The 10733-nt window shown below is 35.6% G+C and overlaps 1 protein-coding gene across 2 annotated transcripts; it reads left to right on the plus strand.

Annotated features, from left to right (window-relative positions):
• Positions 1–1156: 1156 nt before the first annotated feature.
• On the plus strand, positions 1157–8682 carry LOC141826005 (protein HEAT INTOLERANT 4-like). 2 transcript variants are annotated; one of them, XM_074713263.1, is made up of 15 exons: positions 1157–1485; positions 1610–1648; positions 1825–1878; positions 1960–2023; positions 2329–2387; positions 3548–3672; positions 3772–3831; positions 4624–4682; positions 5541–5614; positions 6023–6061; positions 6163–6225; positions 7025–7072; positions 7155–7283; positions 8332–8395; positions 8505–8682. In XM_074713263.1, the coding sequence occupies exons 1-14, from the start codon at positions 1288–1290 to the stop codon at positions 8377–8379; spliced, it is 1059 nt and encodes a 352-aa protein (XP_074569364.1). In that variant the 5' UTR covers positions 1157–1287; the 3' UTR covers positions 8380–8395; positions 8505–8682. The 2 variants fall into 2 exon arrangements, with proteins under 2 accessions (XP_074569364.1, XP_074569363.1); XM_074713262.1 differs by lacking the exon at positions 8505–8682 and having other exon boundaries at positions 8332–8404.
• The last annotated feature ends 2051 nt before the right edge of the window (positions 8683–10733 follow it).

The raw sequence follows: 10733 nt of genomic DNA on the forward strand, positions 1-10733 counted from the left end.
TTGTCATCTCATTGTTTGTGTTTATACTCGCTTCTGTACGTTAATACCTACGTCTGCCGATTACGGAAGCAGGAGAATGATATCGAGTATATGTGAATCCATGGATTTAGATCTTATAAAGCCAATTAATCTTTGGATAATTTTATATTATCATTAATAATATGGTTTATCTACGAGATAATTAACAAGCTCCCACTGTAAAGCTATAAGTTTAGCTGTGAAAAGAAAAGATGGTTCACTAATTTGTCCACCTACTCAGTTTGGGTCAAACTCAAAATAGCATATCTTAATCGCCATGAAAAATCTATGTGAAAATCATCACTCTTTTTAGAGCAAGGAATTCTTGTTCGAAACAACATTTTAAACAGTTGGATTCTTTATATTCGAGCAGATATGAACAAAGCCTCTAATTGCATCGAGAATGATGAACATGTTTATGTATGATTATCCAAGATAATAAATTAAATTATTCATAAAACTCTGTTCTTTGTTAAATAAATATTTAAGAAGTTTAATTAATTTTAATTTGTAAAACATATGATAAATTGTATACTGCTATATATATTTTTAATTTAGTACATATTATTTATTTGTCGCCCAACCAGGCAAAGTGGTACAAGATACATTACATTTGACAAGATTTTTGAAACATTATTTTTTAAGAAAAAACAATTTGAGTAAATAATTAATTATACTCGTAGAAATTCGAATGGTTATTATATAATTCAAGTGTTCTATTTTCAAAATTCGTTCGAGCTTAATTACAAAACACTCACCGGTTTTGTTTCGACGCACAAATTTTTAGCGTTGGAGCACGAATTCAGCGAGATCTATATTGATTATTGATCGAAAAAAAACCGGTCCGGTCCAATTTATTTTTATTTTTTTATAATTTTACATTTACGCCCAATCTAATAGTTCAAAGAATCCGATCCACCAATAAAAAGTAAATAAATAAACCTTAACTAAGGTCCAATCGAAACCAAGATTCGGTTCAATCGGGCCGTCGCGCCGCCAGTTGGAACTAGAACATTCCAGAATCGAGATCAGGATATCCCAATCGGACGGCTCTGATTCCATCGCCTCCCCCACATGCACACCCTACGTTTATACTCCCCTCTCTCTCTCTCGCTCTCTCTGACTTTCAATTTTATAATCTCGCCTTCAAATTTGGGATTGAGACCGCGTTCGCCGACGCTCTCAGATCTCTCCGTCTCACTTCCAAATCCCGCTCAAACCCTAATCCACACCGCCCCTGATCTCCATCCTCAATCTTCGGTATTGGTCATGGCGAAGCGCAAGGCTGTGGCGGCGGCATCGAAGAAGAGGAAGAAATCTTCTGATGATGCAGCGAAGGAGGAGGAAGAGGAGGGCACCACGAGCAAGTCGCAGGAGGAGGATCTCCAGAAGGAGCCGAAGAAGACACGGATCAAGGCGCCGAAGCCGAAGGTTGAGACTGAGTACTTCCCCGAAAAGAGAAACATGGTATGGCTTGCCGCCCGTTTGTGTTAGATCGAGGGAGACTGCTGGTTCTGTCAATGCGCAGTTATGCCGATTTACTATTAAACTACCTGTACTTATTCGTCCTCGATAATGTTTCTATGTACAGGAGGATCTATGGCAATCAGCTTTTCCAGTTGGAACTGAGGTTCTTTCGTAGTTTTATGTGCATCAGTTTCAATTTATTTAGCTAAGCCTGAGGATAATTTCATTGTTCAACTTAGTGGATTAATATTTACAAAAGGTTTCCAAAACCTTCCCTGTACGGGATGTCACTTCTGCTTTATGAGAGTTTCTGAGACGTTGTTGATTTGATTCTGACAGTGGGACAACATGGATAAACTTAGCGAGATAAATTGGTGTTTTTCAAATTTAGAGGTGCGTTGATGTCTTTTCTCTATGCCTAAATGAAGAAAGTGTATTGTCGGTGACGAGTCTAATAGATATTTTGCTGCATAGAGTGCCTTTGAGGAGGAAGGGGAGCTGCATGGGAAGACAGTCTACATGTTTGGCAGCACAGAGGGTAAATGACTTGGGATTTTTTTTCCCCTTGGTTCATTTGTTCCAACGTGTTTGAATATATTTTAGTTTCTAGTTGATGATTTAGATTCACCATTTTATATTTATTGAGGATCTAGATTCAACTGATCTCTCCCACCATCAATCTTTCGTTTGGTATCTTTAGACTTTTGTGTGTGTGTGTTTCTTTCTTTTGATTTACTTCTTATTTGTTTGCATCCAGTTGCAGTTGCACACATACAAATATCTGGAGGCTTCAGTCTATCAATTTGATTAATTGATATGCTTCTGTTTTCTATGCTTGTGCAGCTCAAATGTTAAATGTGAATGGTGAAGAAAAAGTTGTGCTTATTCCCATTGTGGTGGCTGTAAGTTGCTTCAGATAGCATTATTTTTAACTTGATGCCATGTTGATAGGAGACCACATACTTCAAATGTTTTGTACATGTGGGTTGTGACATAGTTATTAAAGGTGCTTGCCTAGTTGCCCTAGGTGCAACAAGGCAAGCCTCTTGTGCCTTGTCGCCTTAAGCGTGTGCCTTGTGAGAGGCGACAGACATGTTGGAGGAGGAAGAAATCAATCTTGAGGGATCGATGAAGATTCAACTATACAAATTTGGAAATTGTAGTGATGATGATAATGTTATGATTGAGGAAGATGATGAAGATTTTGATGATTTAGATATTTGATTTTTTTAAAATGTGAATTATACGTATAACATATTTATTTGTTAGTGAATTTTATATTTACATTATTGTTTAATATTTTATGGATTATAATTTTGTTAGTGAAATATTTTAGTAGAAAATTTTTATATATGTTTAAATTGTAAAAATTTATACCCAGAGTGTCTTATTTTGGTAAGGCGTGCGCCTCACCTTGCTCTGTGTGCCTTAAACTCCATAGCACCTATGTACTCTTGGCGACTTACGCCTTAAATAACTATGAACTATGAAATGTATTTAACTATATTATTTTTGAAAAAAGAGTTCAAATTCTTACATATCTACTTATTCAACACATTCTGTTTCAGAAAAAAGCATGTATAATGTGATAGCTAATCAACATCAATTATTATTTATTCTCCTTGTATTGCTTAGCACAGTTGTGGTAGCAAACAACTTATTTTGTAGAGTTATTTGATAATGATTTTTGACCATTAATGGGAAAGAGATAGTTGAATTCATTGGTAGCAAAAGGTGAAATTGTCACCTTGGCGGCCTTTCCAAGACGACCCCACACTTCCTGGAAAGGGGTAAATCACAGGGGACTACGCCTAGTAACAATAGCGTTTGTAGGGGGTGAGGCAACCAGTGGGGCATTCTGCACCCGTTGAGAATCGACCTTAGGCTATTGGTAGCAACACTCTTGCAGGAATCATCTGCGCTAGCCCGTGGTGGTTGAGATAGCTGAACTCATCATCATATGCAAAGAGAGGCAGAGCTTTGTGTAGTTTTTTAATAAGGAAATTTTAAATTAGTTTTTTTGAACTATTTTTTTCTTTTTCTGTATTATGTCCTTCTCTAGGTAGATTCTCCAATTCCACCATCTGATAAGATTGGTGTAAAATCTGTTCAAAGGGAGAAAGAGGAAGTAATACCCATGAAGACAATGAAAATGGCATGGGTTCCATATATTCCACTTGAAGATCGGTATGTGCTAATCTATTAAATTTACATTGTTAGTTTCCAAACTGATCTTGCTTACCATCTGAAGTCAAATAGTTAAGGCACTTTAATATTTTTTTCCAGTCTAAGTCAAGTTGATAGATTGAAGTCTCAAATATTTACTATGGCTTGCACTCAAAGAAGGTACTACAATGAATTCACTTTCTTGTGTGATTTTTTTTTTGTTAATTGTGGTGTTTGTCCAGCTAGGCTACTTATTGAAATGTTTGTGCCACTAGTTTTTATTTGTTTTGGATACTGTTGTCTAAGAATGTATTGTCTTAGCTGTTTCAATCCTTTTGGTTTTGTCATTCTTTTTCTTATCTTAGCTTCCCTCATCTGTCTCTTGCACTCAAAACCCTCCTGCAACTACTCCATATATTCAAGTCACCCTTTCCAATTGTCTCCCTTTTTTTATTCTCTCATTTTTGGTGTGTCTATATACTACAAACTGTCATTACTTTATGTAAAACCTTGGTTTCAAGCAATGTATAATACCTATATGGAAGATGTTAAGTGGATAACTTCTGGTTATACAAAAATGGTTTATTTAAAAAATTATGTTAATTGTTCCTAATTTTATGTTGCATGCATTTTCTGATTACATCAGTATACCAGGGCTACTTTGCTTGTGAATGAATGATTATTAAGCCTTGTGTCTATTTGCCATATGTTTGCCTCCTCGCTCGCATCTTTGAAGTATCTTATTAGTTGTACTTTCCTTGTGATCAGTGGTGAATATGATCAAAATTCTATCACACTTTACAGGCATTAGATTTTGAATTATTTTACTTTGTTATCACTTCATATGCATTGAAGCAAAATGAATAATGCCCTTTGCGAAAAGGAAACGTCTTTCAGTTAATCTATCCATGGCAAATAGTCACCATATCCGAAGTTCATTTTTATACCTTTTTTTCTCTCTTTTTTTTGCAGATCTGCATTAAAACATCTGAAGATTGAGCGTGTCAAGCAATATGACTATTGTCTCCCTTGTAAGTCTTATGCGCCTTTTGCAGTCTTTTTCTCAAAACTTGTTTGTTTCTATTCAATTAAATAGTTTTGCTTTGGAAGCCTTGCTTATGCTTTAATGTTGCTTTTGGCATCCTTCCTGTGGTGACCCACAAGGTTTTTTGGTCTGTTACATCAGTGGCATCATTCAGTGTTTGTGAATTGTGTAGACAAACTCCATGAGAGATCTTGATGACCTTTGAAGTTCTTAGGTAAAATAAACTACAAAGTTAATCCTTTAGTTTTTTCTGCTGTCTTATAAGTGCTTAATATCCTACCTGCAAGTTTGTTGATTAGGACTATCCTTTTGGATTGTCATTGTATTGGAGAATATAGGACTGCATAATGCTTGTTATGAATTCCAGGCATTACAATCTTGATTCTTTTTAACTTAAGATTTTGCCACATTAATTCCTGGTCATTTGATTGATCTTGCAGACATTAGTTAAGCTGGAAATACATTTATGGATTTACAATATGGGGCAGTTAAGGAAATAATACTTACACAACCAATTGGCTATGTGATCCGTTAACAAATTCACTTTTGTACGTTGGACAGCAAGAGGTTCTATAAACTAGGGAGTCTAGGACATACAGCTCTTAATTCTACTCAACAAGTAAAATTTGTCTTTTTTATGACATGCTGAAATTGCATGGCTTGCATATTTGATATCTTTCATTTGCTTCACTTCTACTTCATCAATGTTGCAATATAAAATTTAGCTGCGCCATCCTTTGCTCCCTGCACATATTTCTTTGCATTCCTTGTGTTGATTAGCCGAAAGAATTGAAAAATTCATATATTTCTTCCCAACATGTAAATTTTTGTAATTTTTATTCAGATCTTCAATCATTGAAAGCAGATGAAGATGAGGATGATACTGTTGTTAATATAATGTTTCCTCTAGAACCTCCAGTACGTAAATCTTCTCAAAAACTTCTTTCTTGTATCTATTATCTGTCACTAGATTCATTGTCTTAGTTTTGTGTAATTAATTTCATTCTGGGTAGGTAGCTATAATGGCAGTCTGTGTAGGGCATCCTTAAATCAAATGTTAAAGCAACCTCACAGTCTTATGGATCCATGTTGCAAAACTTGACTGTCAGGGAAACTGGTGGGCTCACTAGTTCTAAGTTTCCTTGTTGAATGGGGCGATAGCCAACATTTTTTGAATTGCAAAACGTGAATTTTTTTTGCTAATATTTATATAAACAAATGTTTCTTAAAAGAATTTTCTACATTTTATAGATTACCTCGTGATTAGTTTTCGCTGTATATATGTCTCAATTTGTTGGTGATGATGGATAATTTCTTTTTTAACAGATTGTCTGTGATTATGATTGGGAAATGGATGAAATTGAGGTATAAGTTCTGTTTGTGTTTTTGGCCTATGCTATCTAGCTGGTATTATGTCTAACTGGTACTAACTATACTTTCTACACCGCAACAATCAAATATTCCAGGAGTTCACTGATAATCTTATTATGGAGGAGACACTATCAGAAGATAAGAAAGATGAGTTTAAGGTAATTTAGCAAATGCTGAGTATTTCTTTAATAAGACTTCGAAAATAGCTGACAGGCCTTTTATAAAATGAAGCTTTGTTCATGAAATTGACAAAAGATAAAAAGGGAATATGTATTCCTTGGCCTGGTTCATGGAATGCAATAAATATCTTTATTTCCAATTTTTTACATTTCGTGTGTAAGTATATTAGAAGTAATGGACACGGAATTGCCTCCACATTATTAAAATATCCTTAGTATTATTTCATGTGCCTGGTTGATTTACCTAGTTTGCTTGGCCTGCCCTTCCTACTTCTTCTCACTTTCAGTTTGTCCAGTTTGCCTGATCCATCTGGCTCTCATGTCTCATTTTCTTGACCCTTTGGTTTGTGCAGTTTGTTGAGATTGACTTGCCCTCTTTGCTCAGTCTTTCCGATTTGCCTGATCCATTTGGCTCACCTGCCTTATTCTCTTGGCTCCTCTGGTTTGCCCAATTTGTCAAGTATTGGCTTACTTGGCCTTCTCGGTCCATTTGATCTATGCTGCCTACTCAGAAAAGCTAGTTCTTGGAGAATGAAATGAAGTAGGAATAGCTATTCCGTAGAATAGAATAAGAAACAGCTATAAGCATAATGAGTAGATAATCACATTTCCATAAAAATTGTCATTCTGAATCATGATTGTAATCAAACACTGAAAACACTTATTCCATGGGAATTGACAAGCAATAGAATAACTATTCCTATGAACCAAAGGCACCATTAGATTACTTTCTTATATGTCAGTTACCAACTAAAATTTTTACCTTTTATATTGCAAGGAATATGTGAAGGAACAAGTCAGAGAAAGGAGAAAAGCACAGCGGCAGGTATTACAAAACACTGATTACTAGTTTTCTGATAAAATGCTGTCTTCTGTTTTTATGTCTTTGATATCTTTTCTGCTTCTAGGCAAAGGAAGCAAGAAAAAAGGCCATCGAAGACATGGACCCAAAGACAAGAGAAGCCATGGAAAACATGAAATTTTACAAATTTTATCCTGTTCAGACACCGGATACACCTGATATCAGCCATGTAAAGGTATACACCAATTTCTCCAATGGACCCTCTTTTGCCTTATGAATTATAATGCTTAATTGATGGTTCTTGCTCACCTATATATGCTGTGCCAATTCCAATTGGGAAACTAAACCAAATTGACAAAAATGGGTTTCCAGGGTTTGAGGTCAGATTTTGGGGATCTGAAATAGTGTTTCAGGTTCTGATTGTGTGTTTGGATTCTTATAAATATTACATTTCCCACACACATACATGCTCACGTTTACATTACCCACACATGTGTATGTGCACTTACACACATATACGCACACTAATTATTATTGCTAAACTGCAAAGAAGCTCAAAAAATAATAAATAAGTGATTTGTGTATTGATTGTATTTATCTATATCAATACATTTTAGAGAGGCATAAATACACACTTGAACTGCTACACTCAACCAAACTAATAAGATTCAGGATTTTTTAGGCAACGAATTTTTTGGATGTGAAATATTACGTTTAGGGTTGGATTGGGTTTTATGATTTTAATAAATAATTATCACATAATAAATTTCAGACGCACACTAACTCATGCACGATCCACACGTGCATATATAATATATGTGAACAGATATGCACACTATATAGTTATTATTGGTGAAGTACAAAAGAAGTTTGAAATAATAATGATTTGTGTATTGGTTGTATTTTATCCACACATACACACTATCGTTATTATTGGTAAAGTGCAAGGAAGCTTAAAAAATAATATTATCTGTGGTATTTGTTGTATTTTATCTTATATTATAAAATGACTAAAGTTTTGCATAAATCTGCAAGCATAAAACTAGCAGTCCATAAAATCTGAAAGAATCAGGGGACTTGAAAGACATCAAACTCCCAATCTCACTTCTTATGAGTCATGACATTCATGTTATGATTCTTTTCTTGGTTTTTATCTCTATTTATTGATATGTTCCTCACGAAGATGAATTATCCTGCATGTGTGATTATCAAATGTCAGAACTTGGTAGATTTCACGTGTTAGGCGTCAATGTGAACTAATTAGCTCCTCCGTTGATATGCAGGTACTATACATAAATAGGTACTATGGGAGAGCTCATTTCTTGAGATAGCCTTTCTTCAATATCGGTAAACAATAAAACTAAAAAAAAAAAAGCTCTCAATCTCATGAAGCCCCATGTGGCAATAATATCAACTGAAGACTTTTCTCTTGTGAATTTTTCATCTCTCATCGTAGACCCTGGCTGGGGTTATGCTCAACTCGTCCCACACATTTAAGATTCATTCAGCCCTGAACTTCAGAATCCTCCCACTGAGTGATGCCATGTTGCAAGCTTAGGATCGTAGTTGAGTTTTTGTTGTGTTATATTTTGAGCCCCAATAAATTGTTGCACGGTTGGGTAATTGTATCATTAGATTTTAAGGCGGAAAGGCTGATTCCTCGTCGGCAAAGAGACGGGAAATCTTTATATTCGGTTTCTTTCGTGTGATTGATTAATAGTTGCTGCGTTTCATAATTTTGGTTCTCTTGAAGCAGGTTGAAATAGAGCTCATGAGGGCAAGTGTGTTGAAGAGATGAAAGGAGGACAAACGTGCTCGAAGAGATAAGAGAGGATAAGTAAAAGCTGTAACTTTTGCTTACTGATATAAAGCCTCTTTGTGCTAATTTTTCTGAGATGCAGGTCCATCCATTGGTAGATGTTTCAATAGGTGAGTTTGGACTAGGCCTCGGCTTGTGACTGGGTTAACTCAGTTTGAAGCCTGTTGGGTTTCAGCACGGTCTTCGAATTTTTTGGGCGTTGTCTGCTTGGGAATGGCCCAGTAAATACCGCCCCGGCTCAGCGGATTATCTACGCTGGTTTTCGTTGTGTCGTGCCCTGGGTATTTGCTAGTGGAGGTGTAAATTTAATGCCAAAATTAATTCACACAAATTTATAAGAAAATAAAATTATTAGAAATTTAATATTAACAGAGTTTATTAAAGTCAGATATCATAAGATTTATCACGGTCGCCTGGTTGTTCGGCCTATTTGTATTTGTAATGGGATGCCTATGTTGTCCATTTATACTAGTGGTGGACCATCTCGTTAGCAAGTAGAACTCGTTATGTTTCGGCCCGTTATAAACGTAGAGTGGCTCAGTTACACCGTAATGAGCTACATAACAGACCAGTTGTATCGATCACTTGTTTATTCGGCCTGTTTATATCCGTAACGGGCCATATGCCTGTCCATTTATAGCTGCATTGTTGTATGCTCTGCCCCTCTCTATTCGTATTGGACCGTACGTCTGGCTCATGTATACCCGTTTGGGGCTGCATTTTCAGCCCATCTATATTCGTATCGGGCCGCGTTTTAGGCCCATTTATATCCGTGTTGCATTGCATGTTCGGCCATGTATATCCTTCTTGGGCCACGGTCGGCCCATTTATATGTGCGTTTTGCCCGGCCCATTAAATTTATAATATGCCTTAAGGCGGTTCGCGTCAAATTTAGGGGTGGGTTCGTTTGAGTTTTTAAAGTTATTTATTTGGCAAAATTTGAGAACGTTCTCTTTTTCAAAATTTTTGAATAAGCATATTTTACCTCCATATTTTTTTAATAAATCTGAATTCGAACTGGCAAAAAAAAACCAAAATAATACCCTTCAAAATTCTATCCCAAGTTTCACATTTTTGTAAAAAAAAAAAGGATTTTGTGAAGGAGACATAATTTCAGAATTTTCTTTTCAAATTCATTTTATTTGAAAAAAATATTATGAAATGAGGAGACGTAATAGGCATACAACTGAATAAAGAAGCCCATGTGCTTTTTTTTTTAAACAAGAATTCTTTGAATACTATTATTAATAACTAAGATGCCCTTTAGTTCTTTGCCTAATTCGCCATTTAATTCTTTGCTTAATTCCATCCACTTTATTATAAAAATAGAAGTCCTTTTCTTTGGAATGGGAGGCATCAAGTGTAGTATTGGAATGGTAAAGGTACCTTTGCCCTGTGCCATCGTTGTCTTATTCAATTTGGTTCCGTGTCATTGTCATTGCGTTGCTTCTACGCCCAATATTTCTCTCCCAAAGACAATATCTTAAACTCGATGCTTTCAACAACGATGACTAATTATCACTTTGAATAGATCCAAATTTGACAATTGCTGCCACTTTTTTCCCAGTCAAAGAGCTTCTTCTCTTGAACTTTGCTTGATCCAAAGGGGCACCCATATTAGTTCCTCCAGAAAAGTGACTCGTCTGTCTCCATGACTTAGCATGCATCAATATCCCTGTTTTTTTTTTTTGTCAAACTTCATCATCTAAAATTAAAGGGAAAAAACTCGCCACTATCCATTATTATGGCCACAGCTCTATCAATATGACCAGAATAGTGAAAACTCCTTTTACTGCCATTAAATCTGAGTGGAATAGATCTTAGTTATACTGATTGATCTACAGTTCCAATTTATTTCCTTTAATT

Source organism: Curcuma longa, chromosome 4 (genome assembly GCF_044706935.1).
Source record: "Curcuma longa cultivar G26 ecotype Majalengka, Jawa Barat chromosome 4, ITB_CL_G26_1.1, whole genome shotgun sequence".
NCBI lineage: Eukaryota > Viridiplantae > Streptophyta > Magnoliopsida > Zingiberales > Zingiberaceae > Curcuma > Curcuma longa.

Coding starts and splice junctions, on each gene's coding strand:
- LOC141826005 (XM_074713263.1), top strand. CDS start 1,288: ATGGCGAAGCGCAAGGCTGTGGCGGCGGCATCGAAGAAGAGGAAGAAA. Junction 1,486..1,609: donor TCCCCGAAAAGAGAAACATG/GTATGGCTTGCC, acceptor TTCTATGTACAG/GAGGATCTATGGCAATCAGC. Junction 2,024..2,328: donor CATGTTTGGCAGCACAGAGG/GTAAATGACTTG, acceptor ATGCTTGTGCAG/CTCAAATGTTAAATGTGAAT.